We start from the raw sequence: 23,604 nt of genomic DNA on the forward strand, positions 1-23,604 counted from the left end.
AGACCAGCATTTTAAAAAGTGAAAACACGTCAAACTTCTAAAAATCAAGTTAGGACAAAACTGGTTCATATACATAAATTTCAGAATAAAGACTATGGAAATCCAAACTCTTTGTTTAGTAGCTACCTAAAGTAGTTGAAGGATGATGTCTAAAGGCCTAGTATATTCTTAGATTTGATCCTGTTATATAACACATTACAACTAAGACCCTACCTCTGTGGGAATGCTCCACATGCTCAGTACCACATCCTCTTACTGCCCAAGTATAATCAAACCCCAGGATGGGGGCCTTGCTGCTTTCACTGACTGGTGGGAAAGAACAAGAGGTGATTCGGACCTTAGAGAAGTAGCTCTTCTCAGATCAGTGAGGGAGATGAGGGTGCACTCTCAAGTGGAGTGCACCTACCTTTTCCTTCCTCCCAGATCTTTGTGGCCTGAATTGGCTCTCTTTCCTTCTCCCCCCCCCCCCCCCCAATGATAAACAGGGGTACCATCTCCTGGGGCTTGACAGCTGCCAAGTGGTGGGAAATCATAAATACAAGAAGATAGTCCTCTGCTCCCTATCAAAAAGGGACTAATATACATGTAAGTCACTCAGAGGATGTGTGCCTATGTTTGGCAGCTCTGTGAGCAAGAACAGGTATTTGCACTTCCTAATAGACAAGAGAGTTTATGAACAGATTATCCTTTCTTACCTGAAATTGAACATCTTTCTCAAGCCTAAAAGCAGACTCCTTATCAGTCAATATCAGAGTACTGTGGATGGAATTAGGGACTGCACTCTAAAAGAAAGCAAAACAATTCTAATGAATCACAGTATGTAAACTGAGACACACATGTGACACATTTGCAGGCAAGGACAATTCAAGTTAATTTTTCAGTGAAGAAGTTCCTTAATAAAAACACGAATTTGTCAAATCAACAACAACAGACAGTAATACAGAGGATGCTCAAATCAAGAAGACAGACAACTTGAACAATGCAATGTATGCTGGGGAGGCTTTGGGTGGCTAGTAATGGGTTGGAGTCAGAAGCAGTCAAACTTTTAAACTGCCTATTCCTGAGATTTGCAATTTCTGCAATTTTAGATAAAGCCCTTAGGACCTCCCCAGAGAAGGCTCTTTCTTCTGACCCAAAGGACTTGGAAGCAAAGAATGAAAAAGTTATTTTGGGGGACAAAGGAGGCAGGGTTGCAACTTCTAGTATGGCCGAGAGAGAGTGTGTGTTGGGATAGGGGAAAGTGGAGGTGTGAATAAGGGAACAAGATACAGCCCAATTCTGCTCAATAAGTTGTTACAGCAGTTGCAACTGGATTATTTCAGCACTTTTTATTGCTTTTGCTTCAGAGAAAAAAAAAAGCTGACAGGTCTCACTTAAGACTCATGGTTTTGAAGTATAGAACTTACTGGTGGCTGATGTAGGTCTTAATAGTATAAATCTCAAAAGACAGAGAGATAGGGAGCAGCTGATGTATATTTTAAAAAGCCTAGCTGGAAAAAGTATACTGACCTGGTGCTGAACACACATCACGAAGGAAATTGCAATTCCTGAGATTTCAGATAAAGCCCTTAGATTCCTGAGATTTCAGATAAAGGCTCTTTCTTCTGACCCAAAGGACTTGGATGGACTTTCAAACACAGTATGAAAAAGTTATTTTTGGAGACTGCAAGTCCCAAAATTATCTTACCAGCATGGCCAAAAAACTTGCCAGCCTGGATCTTAATCCTTGAACCCAATTGTGTGTTCAGCTCTATCAAGCACAATCAAACCAGTGCTGAAAATATCACTCATTTCTACAACAGGAGATTAATTTTTACTTCATGCTAGAAATCTATTCACATTAACCAAAGAATAAACTGCTAGCAGAAAGCACGCTTGTCCAAGGGGGGGGGGGGGAGTGTGGGTTGTGTTGATAACCCACATACCACAATTCCCTGTACTAACTCCCAAATTATTCCAAAGGCTTCCCATATGTTGGGACAGATCTTGGGGTTACAGGGAACACGGGATATCAGAAAAATTATATTTTCTTGGTTAACTGATAAAAATCTTGTCTGGATCTTCTGTTGGAGAAACACCACTATGTGCAATGCATTTAGTAAGATTTAATGCTGTGTAAACAGGCCAGTGATTGCCCTGAGACAGTATACTTCTTATAATTTTGAATAACAATATGAAGTCTTCACTGTGAAAGATTATGTTTATGTGGATCCAGAATAAGTCTTTACAGTCATTTATGGACCCACTGAGAAGACTCTACCCTTAGAAGACAATCATACTCAGCCATGATAATGATGGTGATGATATTATAGTAATTCTGAATAACAATACAAAGTGAAATTCTCCCTACTGAAGAAGTCCTTAACTCTGACTGGATCATGTCCCAAACTTGTATAAAGTTAGGCTATATTCTACCCTTTTTAAAAAAATGTTTTTATTGAAGTTTTATCATGTGAAATAAAGAAAGTAAAAAAAAGACAGAGATAGAGTTTCCTTTACATTGAAAGTGGGAGAACATTGGCTTATAGAAAGTAGAAAAAAGAGAAAGAAAGGCTATGTTCTACTCCTGAGGCAATTTTTCTTTTGCCACCATCACTGCCATCCCCATTGTCCATGGGGAGCCTCCAGCCCATCAGCTTCTGTTCTAGTCCCTGACCCTTCTCCCCCAGTAAAAAGTCTTATCTCTAGTCAGCTGGTATCTGAGAAGCTACCACAGCTTTGGGGTAGGGAAGTGAAGGCATTATCTCCAATCTGAGCACAGAGGAAGTAATCCCTTTCCATTTCCACACTGCTAAGAAAGGCAACATGTTTCGCCTTCAGTCTGCAGACTCTTTAGAGCTGCTTTGGTTCTGTGTTGCTTGATGGGCTAAGTTTTGCCTTTGTGCATGTGAAAAACAGGCAGACCATGAAAGAGAAGGAGAATATGGAATATGTGTGAAGGTGCTCCGTTTGTGTGTATTTGTATATTCCTGCAAGTATGGGTGTGCATGTGAACTGTGTGTGCATGTATGCACGTACAGGCAGAAAGTGTACATGTCAATGTGTGCAAACTAGCTCCAGACAAGCAATTCTGAGACAGCTAATTCAGCCCTCAGGCTAGAAAAGCTTTTCTGATTCTCCATTATAAAACACGGTCAGTCCCATCCACCCACCAATTAAAATTATTGGAAGTCTTCAGAAAGACAAGATGTCTTCCTTTGTAGCTAATACAATTATAAACATTTTAAAATGTACATGATTTCAAAGTGGACTTTTATTGAAGGGGAAGGAGATAATTATTCTAAAGGCATCACACTTCTATTGAATTCATATCCAGCAGCAAATTCACAAAAAGTTTTTGAAGGAAATTGTTATTGTTTTTCTTACTAGAGCAAGCTTTAATCCACAGTGATTAAAGGCAAAATACCTTCAAAACTGGGGTTAATGTAGGAAAAGTGCCAAATGCTTACAAAGAAGGGCATTATGATAAGTAATAGCTTTATCCAATTCTTCATTTCCGACTGCTTTCAGCTGAAGCCAAACCCTTGTTGCAGCACTATGCCAACATAAACTGTGTTGTTTCCCGAATGTCACTCAACTTGTGCAGACCTGTTTTGCCACAGGGAACAGCTACCACATTGTAGCGAGCAGAAAATAATAAAACTAGTTGAATTAAATCAATGTGAATTCAACAACAATTCAGTTCCCCATCAATAAAATTATTTGGTAACTATGAAGTATATCAGCTCTTAGTTAACCAGAACTTGGAACTCTCAATTAACCAGCAAAATTTGAAGAAATAATACTTTGTATAAATACAAAGCTGTTTTTATCATTCAGTAAAACTGTGTTACTTTAAGTTAAGTTTGTCTTAATTTGCCTTTAATTACTATATTTCAATATTAATATCAAGTCAATAAAGAGTTGATGGCATGTTATAGTATGAGGTATAATATTAGTCAGGCCTACTTTTAATGATCCATGTTTATGGCTTATAAGGCAAACAGAAATACATAAGGCAGCATATTCAACCTCTAACTGTAAGGGCAAGACTAAGCAGAGTTAAATAAAATTCACTTACACAATTATTTTGTAAAATGAAGTCAGAATGTAGAATTCTTCCTTAGGATGCTTTGAAGCTTAATTTAAAAAAGTTTCAGATTCATCATTAGAAAGAGGCTTCTGAAAATATTCTAACTTTAAAGAAAGAAATATGTTCACCACTGTTAAACCTATGAACACATATCAAGACCTAACTGTTGGAATAATGACCCTATGATACTAAAAATCTCATGGCAATGGCAGCTACCATGCTGACAGCACAGTGAATTTGTTCTGGTTTTCGACTGAACTTTAAAGGAGCTACATAATGTGCTGAACTATATTCCCAAAATAGGCTCAGCACTTCTAAGTTCTTGGGTAGGTCTTATAAAATGTGCGCTAAAACCCAGAGCAGATTAATCACTACCCCTGTCATGGAAGCAATCAGCACCACTGTCCTTTTGTAACTGTGCTTTACTCACCTGTAACGTTGCTAAAGCTTTGAAAAGGAAGGAGACATTCTGACGCTTGCGAGCATCCACTAAAATAAGCAGCCCCAAAGCACGGATCTCCTTTCTGAAACACAGAGACAGGCACCCTTTAAACTATACTGATAAAAAATTCAAATGAAAAATGAAAATGAAGCACCTGGCTATCATGAACCTCTACAGTTTTTATCTACAGTCATAATACTCACAATGTAAGTTCTTCACTGGCATTAGTATTGCCATGTTACAAGCAGGCATCCAGGAAAATTAAGTATAAACAGAATAAGGTAGTGTGTCCCTGTTAGGCTACCATATTTCACTGCATAATTTTTGCAGAATGTATGCCCTTTTTTGCAAAAAAGTGAGGTGCGACCATCATGTGAAGCTTTTTTTAAAAAAATGTGCCAGTAATACGTAAAAATGAGGTAAAATAAAAATAGTGCAGGCAGCCCTTGAGTGACTGCTCCAGCCACTCAACTTCTGCAGCTTATTATTTGTTTGTTTGTTTGTTTGTTTGTTTCAGAGTTGTGCCCTGAATATTCCTATCCCTTCATCAATATTCCTACCCCTTCATCCCTCTCCATCCCTTTCTAGCCTCTTCCCTTTTCTAAATAGTTTTTGTGCTTTAGCCTTCAACATACTTCTGTATTATAGCCTTAGATTTTAATGTACTGTACCCCACTCTCTTTACGCTGGTCTATGACCGTAATAAAGATTTTTGATTTGATTTGGTATTTATTTACATATGCCCCATTTCCCCCCCATTTTTTCTCTTCACAAGAAGACTCAAGGTGGCTTTTCTTGCCTCTACATGAAAAAATGCTCCCATTCAAGTCACCTTTTCAAAAGGTAGTGGAGTCTTGTCTTCTGCTACATCTTGTCATGGTTACATCATACATAAATAAGTAATCTTTAATGGCTATGCTAGTGGTTTAAACTCAAAGTTACTCTCCATTTTAAGAGTATTTTGTCTATATTTTTATCTTTACGTCATTTTAAATGTATAGCCCCAGCCCAATCACACTAGGTTTAGTGGAAAATAACTTCATCAAGAACATTTTGAGAGATTTCAATGAGGTTTTAGTTTCAAAGAAAATGAAATAAAAGAACAGGTTATTATTCACAAGTTTATCCTTCTTTTTTGCTGCAAATTCAGTCTATTGAATACATAGGTAAGGTATCACCAATGTTCCAAATAATAATAACCCACTAAGGAGACCTCACTTTTACACTGCATATCACAAGGTTGGGGCCCTGATGATAATGGATTTCACCACCAAAGAACTAGTTATACTAAAAACATGAAGAGATTCTTCTTCTTACCTAGGAATACTGTAGAGATACGCTAGAAGTTGTGTGAGTTCATTGACTCTGGAATGCTCATGTAACCAAACAACACTTTTCAGGGAGATGTGTACTACTGCTCTTCCACCACGATCCCTGTTTCCTAATCAGAAATAATGGATGAAATAATAACATCAAACACTTCTGTCACCTCAGAATGTGTCTACTTGGCAGCCATAATAAGGATGACAACTTTCTCCTCCAAACCAAATCACTTTACTATCACATGGGTTGTGCATGGAGCTTTGAAAGTCAAGAGAAAACATGTCTTTTGAGCTGGCAAAATGCTCCACTCCTGAAACACCTCTTTGCTATGGAAATAATATCTGTTCTCTTCTACTTAATTGTGATTTTATTAGTGCTTTTGTGACATAAGCATCCATTAAATCCTCAAACCAGAGCAAATGATAAAAACAAAAGAGGTGCTCTGATGTGATGGCTGATCATGTCAAAAGTGCATTTCACTGCACTGTTTGTTTCCCTATTACCCACAAGGGACATCAGTTGTCTACCTGCCACAAATTTCATCTTCAGCCCACATTTTTCATTTATTTGTTTTATTTCAACTAAATATGTAGCTACAAACTCTGCAACTCTTGGCACATGTTTCCCAGTTAACTATACACTGGTCCCTGTGCACTGAGAAAGGCTGGATGTAAATCCAAAAAAGAAAAAAGCAAACAGAAATAAGTTTTCTATTTAACACACAGTTTCCATATTTTAATGTCTCTTTAAATACAACATTAGGTTCTGCATACCACATAGAGAAATTACTCCAGACTGCAATAATTCTTGATTAACTTCCAACAACTGGCTCGGTAACAAGATGTCAGGATCCTCAAGCTCTGAAGAGACCAACTCATTCTTGTGGCAGGCAACATTTACATTAGATTTGGAATCCGAAAAATCAATTTTGAAGTCTACTGGATCTGGAAAAAATGTTAATCAGATTCTAATTAGAACTAAGAAAAATGAAAAATGAGCTTTTGATTGAAATTCCCAGCATGGGTAGATATTTCTGAGATTTGTAATCCAAACAAGTACAGTAATTCTTCTAAACTTTGTTGTAATCCAATCTATACAAAAGCATCTAGCCCTTAAATAGGGAAATGCAGTTTTTATTAACCTGCTGGAGTCAAGAACTGAAGGTTGGGAAGCATTTAATTTAACCTTAAGATACTTAAGAAGCAGAGTGAACTTAGGCGTTGGCATCCTTACTCTATTTACAAAACAAATATATTCCAATTGGAATATGGAATATGGTCTTCCAGTAACATACAACCTGAGCAGGTCAGGCTGGCTTTGAAGCTTGGGGTAGCAGGATTGTTTCCCACAGCATCAACTTCTAAATTAAAAATTGTGTTCCAACTCCTGATGAAATTTCCTTGTGTAGGCACATGATAATCCTACACACATACACATTGTTGTTGCTCAGAGCTTTATATTTTGGACTACAACTTCCAGTGTTGGCTGGTTTATTCTGGAAGATGCATCCAAAACCGTTTTCCAGTATCTGCTTGTGCCACTTTGTAAACAGGAAACAATACACATGCACACATAATAACCATATTCTACAATCAATATGTTAGGTTTCTGCCTGCAATCAAACCCTTTATTTGGGGAGAATTTTTATTAATTGCATCAAATATTATTTAGAATCATAGAGTCGGAAGGAACAAAAAGGCCCATGCTGTGCAAATATTTCCAAACAAATATACTTAAAACTATCATCTCTGTTACCAGGATTTTCCAGTGTAAATTTTTACCAGCAATTCATAATATATCACTTAATAACCAGTAGCGTTATGTTATTAAATTAAATCATCATGCAACTGAGTCAAAACAGTTAGAACATATTGCTAGGAAATGCAGAGTTTTATTAAAGGAGGAAATAATACCACAGAAAACATAAATGTCAAACTCAGAAAACTTATACTTTTAGAGTTCTTCCAGAAAAAAAAAGTTATACTGCACCTTATCAATACAAGTATATCAAGAAAAACTGAAAAATATAATCCATCATTTCTCAACAATCTGCAAAGCATCATTTTTAACAAACATGTGTGTTTTATTTTAACTAAACAGGAAAGAAAAGCAAAGCTTAATACTCTTTGTATATATGACTAAAGTTATGTGCAGCATTTTTATCCATCACTGCCTATACCATTTTCTTGTGAGTCAAAAGGCTCTAGGTGTCAAACACAACTCAGTGCAGTTTTTTTATTTTCAGACATATTGGACTGTGTCCATAGTGACATGTTAATCTCCTATTATAACAAGCAAACTGTTGGTAGACAATAGGTTGCTAAGTACATCTTCTCCTGCTCTTTAATTCCTTTTTATTCTGTTAGTTAAAGGGAAATACAGTAGAGTCTCACTTATCCAACACTCACTTATCCAACATTCTGGATTATCCAATGCATTTTTGTAGTCAATGTTTTCAATACAGCGTGATATTTTGGTGCTAAATTCGTAAATAAAGTAATTACTACATAGCATTACTGCATATTGAACTACCTTTTCTGTCAAATTTGTTGTATAACATGATGTTTTGGTGCTTAATTTGTAAAATCATAACCTAATTTGATGTTTAATAGGCTATTCCTTAATCCCTCCTTATTATCCAACATATTCACTTATCCAACGTTCTGCCGGCCCGTTTATGTTGGATAAGTGAGACTCTACTGTACATCTCTGTACTTTATTCAAACACAAAGAAACAAAATATAAGAACAAAAGGCATACATCTTAAAACTGGATAAGCCATCTTATTAAGCAACATGCAGTGAAGTAATTTTTTTTTTTTACCTTTATGCTTTTTGCTTCTCGCAGAGATGAAATTGTGAATATTGGAATCTAAGTTCTCCAGCCTTATAGAATGCCCATTTACGATTTTGGGCAAATTTGCACTGAATTCTCCACATGGGAACTCACCAAGTTTATAATCCTTATTTTGTGAATTCATATGTGTTCTATCCAAAGACTGCGATCTTCTTGAACCTGGTCGAAAACCTTCATCTGGAGAATTTTGATGGTATACAGAAAGTGATCCAGAATCATGGGAATGCTTACCAAATCCAATAACTTCTCTTGCCTCCATACATTTTGATAATTTTGTAGAGCAAGAGCTTTCATGCTGAACACTGTATTCACATATTTTTCCAGCCATCCTGGGTGGCAGAATCCTGGAGTCATCATCTATCTCTTTTATGTCCCTAACATGTTTAGAAGGTTCTTCTTCTGTAATAGATTCCTCAGAGCTGGAACCTAGGTTCATTGGATTTTGCAAAGCTTCTATATATGATTTTCTAAACAACCGCTTTGTCTCAAAATACAAAGAATCTCGCCCTCTTTGAAGTGAGCTGCTCAACTCTGTACCAAAAGCTATGCTTTTTGTGACACTGCTTCTTGCTAGTGGAGGGTTTGATGCATTTTCTTTTAAAAAATCTGACGTTAAGTCAAATCCTTTGCTTGGTTCCTCAGTCACATGCTCTGCCACTGAATTATAATGTTGGCATTCTTCAGGATGTGCTATTGAATTAATGTCATCTTCTCTTACATTTTCAGTTGGGAGTTCTAAACTTTGTTTTCCAGCCTGGTTTCCAGGTCCACAGCAAAGGCCAGAATCTTCATTTCCTTCAGTTCCATGGCAGTCTGCAAAAGATATCTCTATCGCAGTAGAACAGGCATTGTTAGAAGGATAAATCTCATGTGAGTTGTTGTTTTCCATGGTCTGTGTCATAATTTTAGCTTCAAGGTTGCTGCTTAACACTCCAAGCTGAGAATTAATTGAACAACTTTCAGCAGTAGGAACAAAAGTAGGATTCACAATATTTTTCCAAGGAGTCCTATATACAGCTGGGCCCGTTGTTAGCAAGCAGCTTTCCAAAGGATTTCCATTCCACTGACAATTTAAATTTTCCAAAAATTCTGTTGTGAAAATATAGCCATACATGGTTTCAGGTACACAAAGTTCTTCTATTCCTGGTCCATGTCTCGAGAGGCATTTTAATACCAAGTTGGCAGACTGGTTTCCCACTGGCACAATCTGGAAGTAAAAATCTCCTGGTTTTAAACGAACTTTACGAAGAGATGCCAACTGCACTATGACTTTCTCATGGATACACAATGGCCATCCTTCATGGCAGAAAATAAGGCCAGCATAACCACCCTATAAGTAAGAGACAAAGTGAAATATCTCAGCAAAAAGAATTTCAACTGATTTTATTATATTTTCACAACAGACTAAAACTAAAAACCAACAGTAATGGACACTAAAATAAGAAACAAATAAAAAATCAATACAAACATGATCCTATAATATTCCCACCCCCTTAGCCCCTCTTCTCTACCATTTAAAACCAACACCCAAACTCTACCCCACCTTTTAAAAAATACAAAATAAAATTATAGTATAAAAAGTTTTTTTAAAAATTAAAAAACACAACTAACTGGTATTTATTTTATGTTGCTGTACTATTTTCTATGGACATGATAAGAAAGCAGTAATACAGGCAGTCCCCAAATTACAAACAAGATAGGTTCTGTAGGTTTGTTCTTAAGTTGATTTTGTAAGTCACAACAGGTACATTTTAAGTGTAACTCCAGCAATATATGTATGTGCATGTATGTGTTCGTGTATGTGTGTGTGTGTGTGTGTGTATAAATTTAAATTAAGGAAGACTTAACACTCCTGTGGTGTTTGCTTTGCTGCCTGTGCCCAGTTCTGAAGATTTCATCTCACTTTCTGTTCATGTGATTATTAGATTTTGAAAAATGTGGCTTGTTGTAGAAACAAGGATTGGTGAGAAATCTTCAATGAAGATACATTTTTCCCATGATAAGTCTTTCAGGAATGAATTTCTCTTCCGAAAGATAGATTTCTCTCACTTCTTGTTGTCTCACCCCCATTCTTAATTATGAGTAATTTGTAAGACTGATGTTTGTAACTTGGATACTGCCTATACATTCCCATAATTTTTTTTAAATCACAGGAACTGACAGAAAATCTTTAGGCCATATACTGAAAGCAATAATGTAGCTCCCACACCCAATCCATAGTACTTGAAATACAGCGTCCCATCTAAATCCAGATCTGCGATTTCCAGCAATTTATTAAATGATGGTGAGACACTGAAGTCTATTGTAACCATTTATTCTTACTATTTTATGTGTTATAACTATTGGGACAGTTTCAAAAATATATTAAAAATACACCACAGGGGGAAAATCCCATCAAAAAGGAAGGCTACAGAATGATATCAATTTATGCAAATCATTGCATCTTCTGATTAACCTACATGGGTTTTTTTCTCTTATTACCTACACATAATATGTGAAGTCATGCCAAATGTGGGCCTTTTGTTGATCACATTAGCAACAGTAAGAAGAACAAAAATGTGATTTCAAAGGGATGTTTCTTAGTTACTGTAGTAATAAAGAAACACACGTGACCTTTCTTCCCAAGGGCCAGGTGATAAGTTCAATGAACATAAAGATTTCATTGTTTTTTATTAAATGAACAATATTGGGAGAGCAAAATATCTGAAAAAGAAACTTCCTGTCTTCTTGCCAGCAGTAGCATATTTCGATCTCAGGTTTCTATTCACAGAGTAGTTTTTCTGTTGGACAAGGGATTTTCTTTGACTAGCAAGAGTCACCTTTCTGATAAAAAAATCAGCTCCATTAAAGCCTTTGTTCACTTAATAGTCTTCCATAAGGAGCATGCTCTCCACATCACAATCATGCAAGTGGAATAGTGAATCAACTCCAGGTTTTAATCCAGGTTTTGAGGGAGTTATCTAAGGCACATGGTGATGAAGAATCCTGTTTGTCCACTAGAGTTGTTCTATGTACAATGTTAACTAGTGGAGTTTCTTCAAGTAGTAAAAAGCCACTTTTTCTTGTAGATCAGACAGAACCCTTGAAGATTTTCTTTGCTCAATTTGTATTACATTTTTGCTGACAACATTCCAGACAAACCTGCCTGAAAGCCAGGTCAGATGCATTTATTCTGACAGAGTAATAGCTGTATACAGCATTTTATCTAATAATATTTTCAATAGCTTTCAGCTTCTGCAGTCTAATGCTGTGAAAAAATTGTTACGCAATTTGAAACACAATTTGAAAAAACAATTAGAAACCTACTACTTGTTTCTGTGATTAAAAATTCTTGCTCCTGGAATTTAAAATTGGTCAGTTTATTATCCAGACTTGAGAAGATGTTAAAGCCTCACTGAAGGATGGTGTGGGCAGTAGTTAAGCCCTTGCTTCCTGGATAATTTTAACTGTATCTAATGTAGCATTCTTGAGTAAAATAGTGGAAAAGGTGGTAATTTCTCAAATCCATGTAGTCTTGGAGGATGCTAATTATTTGGATCCATCCCAATCTGGTTCCAACCTGGTTTTGGGGTACAACATTCTTTTCCAACCAGGTGGACAACTCATGCTGGGCAATAAATTGGGGCCATAGCAATTCTCTTGGGTCCTTCAGCAGCCTTCATTACCAATTGGCACCATATCATTCCTTCCATTATACTTTAATTATCCTTTTTGTTACAAACAATTCCAACAAGTATTACAAACAATCTTATTAATTACTAGGATTTTTCCAGTTATCCAACTGAACTCCAAGTTATGCAAATTCTTCTCCCATAAAAGCAATACTGTTTCACATTTACTTAATTCACTTGGTCTTTGAGGATGTGGAATAGGTTAACAGAAAGAGCCTGTCCCTTTGGCACCAGTGCATGAGCGGCATGACTCTTGGGCCTTTAAATGCATAACTCTGCTTCTATGTGTATGTACCACAAAAAAGATTCTACTTAAAAACACCTGCTCTTTAAAATTCCTGAACATCAGAGGAGCCAGTATATCAAGAGATTAACAGCTGCAACAGACCCAAACTGTCAAGAACCTTTGGAAGAAGATCAAAGGACTATACTTCTCTGTGTGCATCAATACACTATGTTTTTTGTTAATAAAAAACTTCACCATTTAAAAAAACACAATGGACACTTTCTGAAAAGAATTATCTACAAAGAATCATCCCATTACATTCACTTGGGTTTCAAATAAATGATAACTGAAAGCTAGAAGTTTCATGCTAAGGGTCACAGCTTTAATTTTGAGAGAAAGACTCAGAAATAAAGAACAGTATGGACTAGGTGAAGTCCAGGAGATGGCCCTAGCAGAAGCGTGACAGTTCACTTATGTTTTTCTGTCCTAACCTGATACCCTTGAGGAGGACTGAGGTGAGGCAGGGAAGGAATCCTTTTCTATCCTACCGCTGCCACCAATTGAAGAGAGCCCAATTTGTGGTACTCAACTCAGGCAGGGGGAAATCTTTGTCTAAATCCCACTACTGCCTCCAATTGAGGAGATGTGCGCGTGTGTGAGAGGGAGGGATGGAGGATGTGTGAATGTATGACAGGGATGATTTAGTGGATAAGGAAGGATAACGGAACTGATTGGGTTTAAATGAGCAAAGATGGTAACTTATATAGGAAAGTACGGTAACTTATATAGATAGGTACGGTAACTGCCACCAACGTGAGGTAACAGGCTTACAGAGAGGCAAGGAGACTTATCTTTATGAACAATAACAAAATTCAAGTTTATTTTTTGTACATAAGCGTATGGTTTCAATCAGTAAACGTTCCGGATCTTAAGTTACAATGTAGTCTTTCTTGAATGGATATTTCTTAAATAACTTCTCTTCAACACAGTATACTAAACTCCCCCGGTCAGCTTATATTCCCAGCCTTTCCCCTGAGTGACCATAAGCTGCCGTCCTTAGCTGATTTTCCCAGCTCCTAATCTTTCCAAAACCTAACCGCAACCGTCCTTTTTTAAACCCTCACAGCAACTCCTTTTAAAAGGGAATATCCTCCAACTGTCATCTTAGCCACGCCCCTTTTCTCCCAATGGAAGCTGTGTTACCATGGCAACCTACCAAATGCTGCTTCCAGCTAGTTTCCATGCTAGGCTTTTCCTTGCTAATATATAACTCTTTTTTTTTCTTTAACAAACAAATAAATAAAATCATATCAATAATCTCTGTTTTACACATAACTTCTCTACACCCTCTTTCCTAGAATTTTTCCCATAGTGCAAATTCCTCCATCATTGCCATCACCCAAAAAAGCACTGCCATATGGGGAAGGGGAGAAAGAAACAAAGAGGCTAAAAAATACAAGGTCACCTCCAATTCTGGTCTTTTATTATTATTAGGCACTCAATGCCATTCTCTCCCCTCTGTTGTTTAACATCTATATGCAACCACTTGCTCAGCTGGTCCGAGATTTCGGGCTTGAGTGTTATCAATATGCTGACGACACTCAGCTTGTGTTAAAGATGGAAGGCCAACCGGAGTCTGTACCCGACAGTTTTCACCAGTGCCTCGAGGCCATTATTGGATGGTTGTGTTCCAGTAGGTTGAGGGTGAATCCAGCAAAGACGGAGATCCTATGGCTGGGCTGACCGGGCAGTGGGGATATCCAGTTGCCAACCCTGGATGGCGAAGTGCTACGCCCGTCTTCACTAGTAAAGAGTCTGGGAGTCCTCTTGGACCCTTCTTTGACGATGGAGGCCCAGGTCTCCGCCGTTACCAAAACTGCCTTTTTTCATCTTCGGCAGGCTAGACGGCTAGCCCCCTATCTATCTAGGGACAACCTGGCTACAGTGATCCAGGCTACAGTCATCTCGAGACTGGATTACTGTAATGCCCTTTACATTGGCCTTCCTGTGTCGGTGATCCGGAAGCTCAAATTGGTGCAAAATGCAGCTGCCCGGCTCCTTGCGGGAGTCCCGATAAGATGCCACATAATACCAATCTTACGGCAGCTGCACTGGTTACCAATTGAGCACCGGATCACTTTCAAAGTGATGGTGCTTACCTTCAAGGCCTTACATGGTCCAGGGCCGATGTACCTGAGGGACCGCCTCACCCCCTACAAACCCCAGAGATCCCTCCGTTCTGAGGACCAAGACCTGCTGGAAGTCCCCAGTTTTAAGACCTTGCGTCTAACTGCAACTAGACGCAGAGCCTTTTCAGTAGTGGCGCCATCTCTGTGGAACACCTTGCCACCTGAAGTTCGTGCCTTGCGGGACTTGTTGGCCTTCCGCAGGGCATGTAAGACACACCTGTTTCGGCAGGCTTTTGAGTTCTGTTGCTGATGTTTTAAAAGGTGCTTTTAGGATGTTTAAAGATTTTTTTAAAGATGTTTTTAAAATGTTTTTTAAATTGTTGATTTTAGCCGGTTCTTGTAAGCCGCTCCGAGCCCTAGGGGAGTGGCGGCATATAAGTTTGAAAAATAAATAAATAAATAAATAAATAAATGCCAACTTTGACCCCAAAAGTATTATTTTTCTTAAAGGAATCCTTCTGATACAAGAACAATAAAAAAAGTCCAACAAATACATTATCGCAAATCCTAGTCTTGGGAAATTTAAGCCTGTTTATCCTTCCAGAAAATTCAAATTACAATCATAATTCACATGGACATGATCTCCCTCTTGTGTGTTCACTATGCAAAAAAAAAAAAATCAATGCTGGTTTGTACTGCATTTGGTCCTGTGTGGAAGTGCCCACAGTTAGTGAACTCCTGTTTACTGTTCTGAAAGGCATCATAAAACCTGATTAAGCAAAAGATGGAAATGAGACGCCTGCCAGACAAGAGAAGCATCATCAGCCCAATATCTGCTGCAATACTTTCTTGTCAATGTGAAATGCGGAAACACTTTTGTTTAACCTTAGCAGAGTTTGAAGTCTTGAATGCTGAGTAAATACTGCCATCTGACGCATATTGAAGTGCCATTAAAATTTAAGATATATAGCTATTCCACATAATAAGTGGGTGTAAGCAGTACTGCCTCTCCCAATAAACCATGTCTAAAATGGCACCCATATTGTGAGAGTCACACTTCTGAGCAAACATGCTTAGAAGTATATGAGAGAAAATCACCACACATAATCTGAAAATAAGCAGAGGTTGCTTTCTGCCAATAATAAGAAAAACACATTAAAAGTATTTCCTTGTATTCATGCATAAAATAAATATGTCACTTTTAGTCCCGTCAGCTTCTGAATTACTATGAGACTGAAAACATCTCTTTCTGTCTCTTTCTGAATTGGGCTTGGAAAAATGCTGTCAGCCAAAGGAAGGGTACTAGCTATGGTTTCCCAGTCAGGATAAGAAGGGAAATGCTTGCTCAGATAAAGCAAGAAAAGAATGGCAGTTGAGGGCTGAACCCTCCCTCATTGAGACAGTGAATAACTGCATACAGTATGAAGTGGAAACACAATTGTCATTTATGTGGCTACAATTATGCAGTCACCAAACCCCTCACTTTAGGTCCTGTTGAGATTCAGTACTTTACACAAACTTTAGATTATAAATCCTTCTGTCTATCCACTGAGTTGAATGTGGGGGCTATAAATCTTCAGGTGGTTTCCTGAACAGTTTCATTCCTCAGTAATTTGTGGTTCACAAAGCATATACGTGGGTAATCTCTATTTCCGAGGAAGTATAGGGGGGATGTGGGGAGTAATTATTTCACTTAAAATAACATTTTTAATGTAAAAAGCTGCATTTTGGAAAGAGGTGCTAAAGTGAGCAACTTTCTAAAAACAAGGGTGTGCAGTACCCATTTAATTCATGCTGAGGAAGGCTGCATCTTGCTGTTGTAATCATTGTGTCACCAAAACTGTGCTAGTACTATGCCAAAATATTTTTTTCTTTAAAATTCTGACTGCATTGCAAGCAAAAAAAGGAGGAAGTGAACAAAAGTAGCAGCTGGACATGCATATAAAATTCCTAAAACAATGGTAGTAGATGGAGGTTACTGTGATCTAAGAGTGCATCTTGCTGTAGCTTCTGTGTAGCTTCAAGTACAAGAATGCGTGATGTAGGAAGCAGGAGGAACAATAAACTTTTACTGTACTTTTTATTATACATAAGGCTGCAAAATAATATGATCTGTTAGTTTGTCTTCACATATAAGTGCAAAGATAATTAATGTAAAAACAGAAAAAGGAGACCACCCAGAAGATGGCAAAACAGATGAACATACGTATCTAACCAGAAGAATGGATAGACTAGAAGTGGTGATGATGATGATGATTTCTTACCCGCCTCTCTTCTAGGCTAGAGGTGGGGCACAACACAGTTCAAAACACATCATTATAAACCATTGTGTAAGACATACCACCTAAGTCTAATGCATCATCAAATCTAATGTACACCCCAATTTTCAAAACCCTGAAACTAAAAAAAGTATTTGCTGCCTAATATAATGTTCAGTGACCAAAAATGTACTATTTGTAATTTGGCCCCAAAAGTTGTGTCTTATAGTTGCTGCCTGCCTAGAATTCCCTCTTTAAAAACGAAAGTGTCAGAATACCAAAGCTTCTAACAATGGAAAAGAAAACCTTGGGAATCATCTCTGCTATAGAATGATTCCACTTTAGTTGCTTTGGTTCAAAGCTATGGAATCATGGGGGCTGTAATTTTATAAGGTCTTCAGCTTTCTCTGCCAAAGAAGGCTGATGCCTCACCAGCACTGCATAGCATTGTGCCAAAGCAATTAAATTAGAGATGAGGTCCCTCAAATAGAAACTCCAGTTTCTTTTGAAGCAGCTTTCCCTTTTGTGTTGGCTCAGCACCTAGATTATCATATTATGCTGATCTAATGTGCACCCTAATTTTGGCAAGGTAGGTAAAGGTAAAGGTTTCCCCTGACGTTAAGTCCAGTCGTGTCCGACTCTGGGAGTTGGTGCTCATCTCCATTTCTAAGCCGAAGAGCCGGCATTGTCCGTAGACACCTCCAAGGTCATGTGGCTGGGATGACTGCATGGAACACCATTACCTTCCCGCCGTAGCAGTACCTATTGATCTACTCACGTTTGCATGTTTTTGAACTGCTAGGTTGGCAGAAGCTGGAGCTAACAGCGGGCGTTCATTCCACTTCCCGGATTTGAACCTGGGACCTTTCGGTCTACAAGTTCAGCAGCTCAGCGCTTTAACACACTGAGCCACTGGAGGCTCTTTGGAAAAGTAATTTAGCCAAAAAAGGAGAAGATTTGATTCAAGTAAATAGGGATATATTAAAACATATTTCTATGAAAAACATATATTAAAATACACAGAACAAAGATAAAATACAGTAAACACAAGATATGAGTTTAAAATTCATAGCTAAAAATTGACTGGGTAAGCCTAAGAAGAGATAGGTCTTCAAACGTGTTTTAAATTCCAACAGTTCATTGTGTTAAGCTGTTCCAGCAGGTCCAGCAGTCTTGGGGTGGCCGATTAAAAGTTCCTCTGGGCGATGGTCGCCAGTCAGGCTCTGGGAGGATGGAGTAGCCACCCCCCGGAGGACCTGAGTGTCCGGGGTGGATTGTACAGGAGAAGGTCATCCTGCAGTTAACCTGGACCTAAACCATGTAGGGCTTTAAAGATCAAAAGTAACACTTTGTACTTTGCCGAGAAACTAATTGGCAACCAGTGAAGTTAATGTAGTATAGGTATAATATGCTCACTCCTGGATGTTCCCATAACTAGTCTAGCTGACGTGCTTTGAACTAAGTTTCTGAACTTGGTACAGAGGTAGCCCAAAGTAAAGCACATTGCAGAAGTCCAACCTTTAGGTTACCAGCACATGCACTACCATCTTGAAGTCCTTCAATATATATACCCCTTTAGATCCTCCAATATACCCTTAGACCTAACTGGCCTTAAACTAATCTACTTCAGTATGGCTTTCTTCACCTGCACCTTCCTGATGTGGTCTGATTATTCCATAAAGGACTCTAACCCAGTGTATTCTCCAACTAAACCAATAGCAATGCAAACTTTGCTTCCCTGAAGATCCCAAAAGTGGCCACATTGAAGAAAATTAGTTTTTTCTAAACAGGTATACCATGAAGAGACAGAACATTAATTCACTCTGAGTCCTGATTCCACCAACCACAGTCCAAATAGTGACTAAAAATTGTATTTATGGTGATTTATCCATTTCTTTCTACAATTCTTTTTTATTGTTAAAAAAAAAGTTGAAGTTTGAATGACAACATTTTATTTAACTACTCATGATTGCTATCTGGTCTTATCCCATAATCTGAAAAAACCCACTGATTTCTGAAGAAGACTACAAATGCTTACGTTCTAGCCATAAAGCTGGAGAATAAAGCTTTTAATACTTATTTCATGGTCTGATGAGCACTCAGAATTTGTGATCTAAGATCATTTTTCTTTGTCTCTATAATTTCTCTCATTATTTTAAAGTAAAAAAACAACATTTCTACAAATGGACTATGATCCATTTACTACACTGGTTCGGGGTTGTGTATGCATGCAGTTAACTATATTTCCATCAAAAGGCAAAGGAAACAGTTCTACAACCACCCCCTTTCTTTCACAGTGCCTTATTGGAATGCACATTTCTCCACAGTTATCTAGAGTTTTATTAGCTAGATTTAGAAGGATTATAAATTAACACATTAAACAGCATTTTATTCCTTCCCCCCACCTCCCACTCACAAATCAGAAATAAAGAAAGCATTTTTGGCCAAATGTACTTACACATGTTTCCCGTTGGATACACTGTAAGATTCTCTTGGCAGGAACCAGGAAATCAATTAGACATCTGAGACCATCTCCATGATAGAATTTTTCAACAATGCTGAAAAGCTGCCACAGAACAGTAGCAGCTGTGGCCTCAAAAGGTGGATACAGAGAGGAAAGTGTATTCTGGATATAGTTATCAAGCGATTTAGAATCCTAAAACAAAAAGACAGAGTGTTATCTTATGAGGAGAAATACTTCAGTAAGGGCTAATTAGATACAATCCTTTAATGTGGCATTGAAACTACAGTATATCACTGAAGTGGATTTTTAAAAAGCATTATAGTTCTTCAAGTGAAATTATTAATAGTGCTCGATAGCTATCGCAAGAAGGCAATTCTATTGACCAGTACCAACTTTTGCTAAATAACAATGTTATATAATATGGCCATACAGCCCGGAAAACACACAACACCCCTGTGATTCTGGCCATAAAAGCATTCGACAACACATTTAACAATGTTTAGCTGTCATGCTATGGATGACAGCCTTCATTGCTGTCCTACTCAAAGTATTTTTCATTTTGTCAGAATGTATCCAAGTTGACATGGCTGTACAAGGCAAATCAAGCTGTATGCCTCAACTGATCTGGACAAGGGAAAAACCCTGGTCCACCAGACAGATCAGCATTGTAAAGTATTAGTACCTACACATAAAAATACAGGTGGAACACATATTTTTATGGGACTAAATCCAATTGCTCACTCAAACTACAGTCAGCCTCCTACATTTGCGGGTTTGATACTCATACATTTGAATATTCTAGGGTTTCCTAACACCTCTAGCCTCCCCACACTACCACCCAAGGCCGCCATGTCCACATTCACATAACACTATTGAGCTCCAAAGGCAGGAGCACCAGCAAGACGCACAACTGCTGCCAATAGCCTCTGAAGCTGGCTGCTCTACGGACTCTGGGAAGGACTTGACTAAGATGATCAGTAAGAAGTCCATGATGGGTGGAGCCTATTTGCTCCTTCCCTATGCCAGCCACCCCTTTTGCTTTGGTCCATAAAGGCCCTACATATTCTCATTGACTTTTTCTCCACTTGGTCCCACTCCCTGGGGTGATGGGCTCAGAGGCCATGATGGGAGTGCCGGGAGTTAAGCCCCTTCCCAGAATTGGTAACTAGCAGATTAGGAGGTACAAATGACCACTGTTCAAATATCTTAGAAGAGATGATGGAGTCAAAAAATACTCAATTGGATGAATGTGGTCAGACCTGATACGAGATAGCCTAATTTATTACACATAATTTATTATAAATATTGAGACGTATTTTAAAAATAGTTTATATTTAGAAAACAAAAATCACTGTCCAATTCCTTCCTTGAGAAAAGTTTCAGGAAGTCTGGGGAACTACTTATACAGTGTTCCCTCACTTATCGCTGGGGCTAGGTCCCAGGACCACCCGCAATAAGGGAAAATCCACAAAGTAGGGACACTATATTTATTTTTATATTTATACATTATTTTAGTAATTATACACTATTTTAAGTCTTTATCAACCAATCGTGTGTTGATAAATCGCCTCCTCCTTCTCCCGTTGCCACTTGAGCTCCTTTTCTCTTCCTTTGGCTTCTCCTTCCTCCCTTCCTTAGGTTGTAAATTGTATATTTTTTATGATTTATAATAGTCTTTTAGAGTTTATTGAAAAACCGCAAAACAGCGAATCCGTGAAAAGTGAACCGCAAAGTAGTGAGGGAACACTGTATCAAAAATTAGCATAAAGCTAAAATATTAAAATGACCATAATGACAAAACACAACTTGAAGAACATCCTCATAGAATTTAAAGATAATTTGAAAAATAGATTTACTCTTTTAAGTGTAACAACAGATCAGGAGCTAGAGTAACTTTGGACTGGAGCCAGGGCCATTGTCAGGGAGGAATGCAAAAAAGAACGAGGACCCTCAATAGCCCTTCTTGGCTAATAAAACTCACCAGTGGGGGATTGGCGAATTGGTTGGCGAGGATTGTGAGGGCCTCGTTGAATCAGGAACATTTTCCATCTAACCTAACACAGGGATTAGTAAGACCGAACCTGAAAAGGACATTCCTTGATCCCTCGGTATTGAACAATTACCGGCTGATCTCCAATCTTCCTTTTTTGGGCAAGGTTCTAGAGCGGGTGATTGTCTCTCAGCTTCAGGGATTCCTGGTTTAAACTGATTATCTGGATTCATCACAGTCTAGTTTCATGCCTAGTCATGGTACAGACAGCTTTGGCCACCTTGGTGGATGACCTCCGTAGAGAGCTTGATAGGGGAGTGTTACCCTGGTAACACCCTGGTATTCTCCTGGGACAGCTCTCCAGAATGGGTATTAGAGATGTTGCTTTGCAGTGGCTCCATGCCTTCCTGGAGGGTCACACCCAGTTGGTGAAGCTGGGTGAGGACACCCCTGGCCTTTGAGCTGTGGGGTCCTGCAAAATTCCATTCTATCTCCCATACTTTTTAACATCTACATGAAACTGCTGGGTGAGGACATCTGGAGTTTTGGAGTTGGGTGCCATCTCTGCGCAGGTGACACTCAACACTACTACTCCTTTCCACCTAACTCCAAGTAAGCCCCCCCCCCCGTATCCTGGACCAGGGCCTGGCCACTGTGATGGACTGGATGAGGGCTAACAAACTGAAACTTCAGCTAGACAAGATGGAGGTTCTACTGGTCAGTTGTGTGGCCAATCTGGGTATTGGGTGGCAACCTGTGCTTGATGGGGTTACACTCCCCCTGAAGTCCCAGGTCCACAGTTTGGGGGTCCTCCTGGACTCAGCACTGACGCTTGAAACTCATGTGTCGGTGGTGGCTGGGGAGGTCTTTGCACAGTTAAAGCTTGTGTGCCAACTGTGACCGTACCTCGAGAAGTCTGACTTGACCACGGTGGTCCATGCCTTAGTTACTTCCAGACTGCATTACTGCAATGCACTCTACGTGGGGCTGCCTTTGAAGATGGTACAGAAACTACAATTAGTACAATGGGTGGCAGCCAGGTTGTTAACAGGAGCAAACTATAGGGAGCTCCACTGGCTGCTAAGTTTCCGGTCCCAGTTCAAGGTGCTGGTTATCACCTATAAAGCTCTAAACAGTTCAGGTCCAGTCTATCTTTGTGATCTCATTTTCTACAATGAGCCTGCACAAACTTTAAGATCTGCTGGGGAGCCCTTCTTTCGCTCCCACTGCTGTCCCAACACGGTTGGTGGGGACGAGGGAGAAGGCCTTCTCGGTGGTGGCTCCCCAGCTCTGGAACTCTCTCCCAAGAGAAATTAGATTAGCCCCTATCTTGGTCACATTCCGGAAAGACCTGAAAACCTTGTTATTTCAATGTGCTTTTGACTAATTTGGCACAATTTGACGGAGTCCCTTTACCTCCACCTATACCCAGCTACTGCACTTTATTACTGGCCCATCTTATTAATGACCTTGCAACATATTGCGCATGTATAATTTACTGCCTTGCCTACAATTTTTGAACACACCCATTGCACCCAGCTATTGGTTATTGGATGTTGTTGAGCTTATGCTTTTATGATTTTTTTATGTTTTTATGTATTAATTCATTGTAATTGAATATATCTTAGGTTGTTATATTTTATTGTTGCATTACTGGGCTTGGTCCCCATGTAAACCACCCCAAATCCCTTCAGGCAGATGGGGCGGGATATAAGAATAAAGTAGTAGTAGTAGTAGTAGTAGTAGTAATTATTATTATTATTATTATTATTATTATTATTATTATTATTTCTTTTGTGACATTTAATGCAAGGTATTAATTATAGTCTTGCTATCCATTAGCAGAGATCATAAACTAGTTGCTTCTTGATATGGCTTCATTGGTATATGGACGGCTATTTCTCACTTTAAGTTAAAGTTGTTAAAGTCCTGAGCATTTCATCTTTATCTTAGCTTTGGTGTGTTAAGAAGTGTTGCATAATTATTAATAAAATGTTTTTAAGCTTCTGGATCGACCTTCACCTCCAAAGCAAGACGAGAAATAAAGGGTGGTCCCATTTTCGGCAAAAAAGGAGGTTGTTGTTAGCTAAAATGTATATTCATTCAATAATTTTCTAGTCAAATGTAGACATATTTATTTCAAGAAGCAAAAAAAAACTTGCCTTAAAATGAG

At 38.5% G+C, this 23,604-nt stretch overlaps 1 protein-coding gene across 4 annotated transcripts in view; it reads right to left on the reverse strand.

Moving 5' to 3' along the window:
- plekhg4b (pleckstrin homology and RhoGEF domain containing G4B) overlaps positions 1-23,604 on the reverse strand; it is an 83,780-nt gene that overhangs the window by 39,749 nt on the left and 20,427 nt on the right. For all 4 annotated transcript variants that reach the window (XM_062957905.1, XM_008112999.3, XM_008113000.3 and 1 more), the window contains exons 2-7: positions 19,436-19,633; positions 8,661-10,023; positions 6,611-6,781; positions 5,832-5,955; positions 4,503-4,596; positions 696-782 (exon numbers count right to left, since the gene is read on the reverse strand). In XM_062957905.1, coding sequence (XP_062813975.1) covers positions 696-782; positions 4,503-4,596; positions 5,832-5,955; positions 6,611-6,781; positions 8,661-10,023; positions 19,436-19,633 — 2,037 coding nt within the window. The remainder of the gene's footprint in view (positions 1-695; positions 783-4,502; positions 4,597-5,831; positions 5,956-6,610; positions 6,782-8,660; positions 10,024-19,435; positions 19,634-23,604) is intronic.

Source organism: Anolis carolinensis, chromosome 6, assembly GCF_035594765.1.
Source record: "Anolis carolinensis isolate JA03-04 chromosome 6, rAnoCar3.1.pri, whole genome shotgun sequence".
Classification (NCBI taxonomy): domain Eukaryota; kingdom Metazoa; phylum Chordata; class Lepidosauria; order Squamata; family Dactyloidae; genus Anolis; species Anolis carolinensis.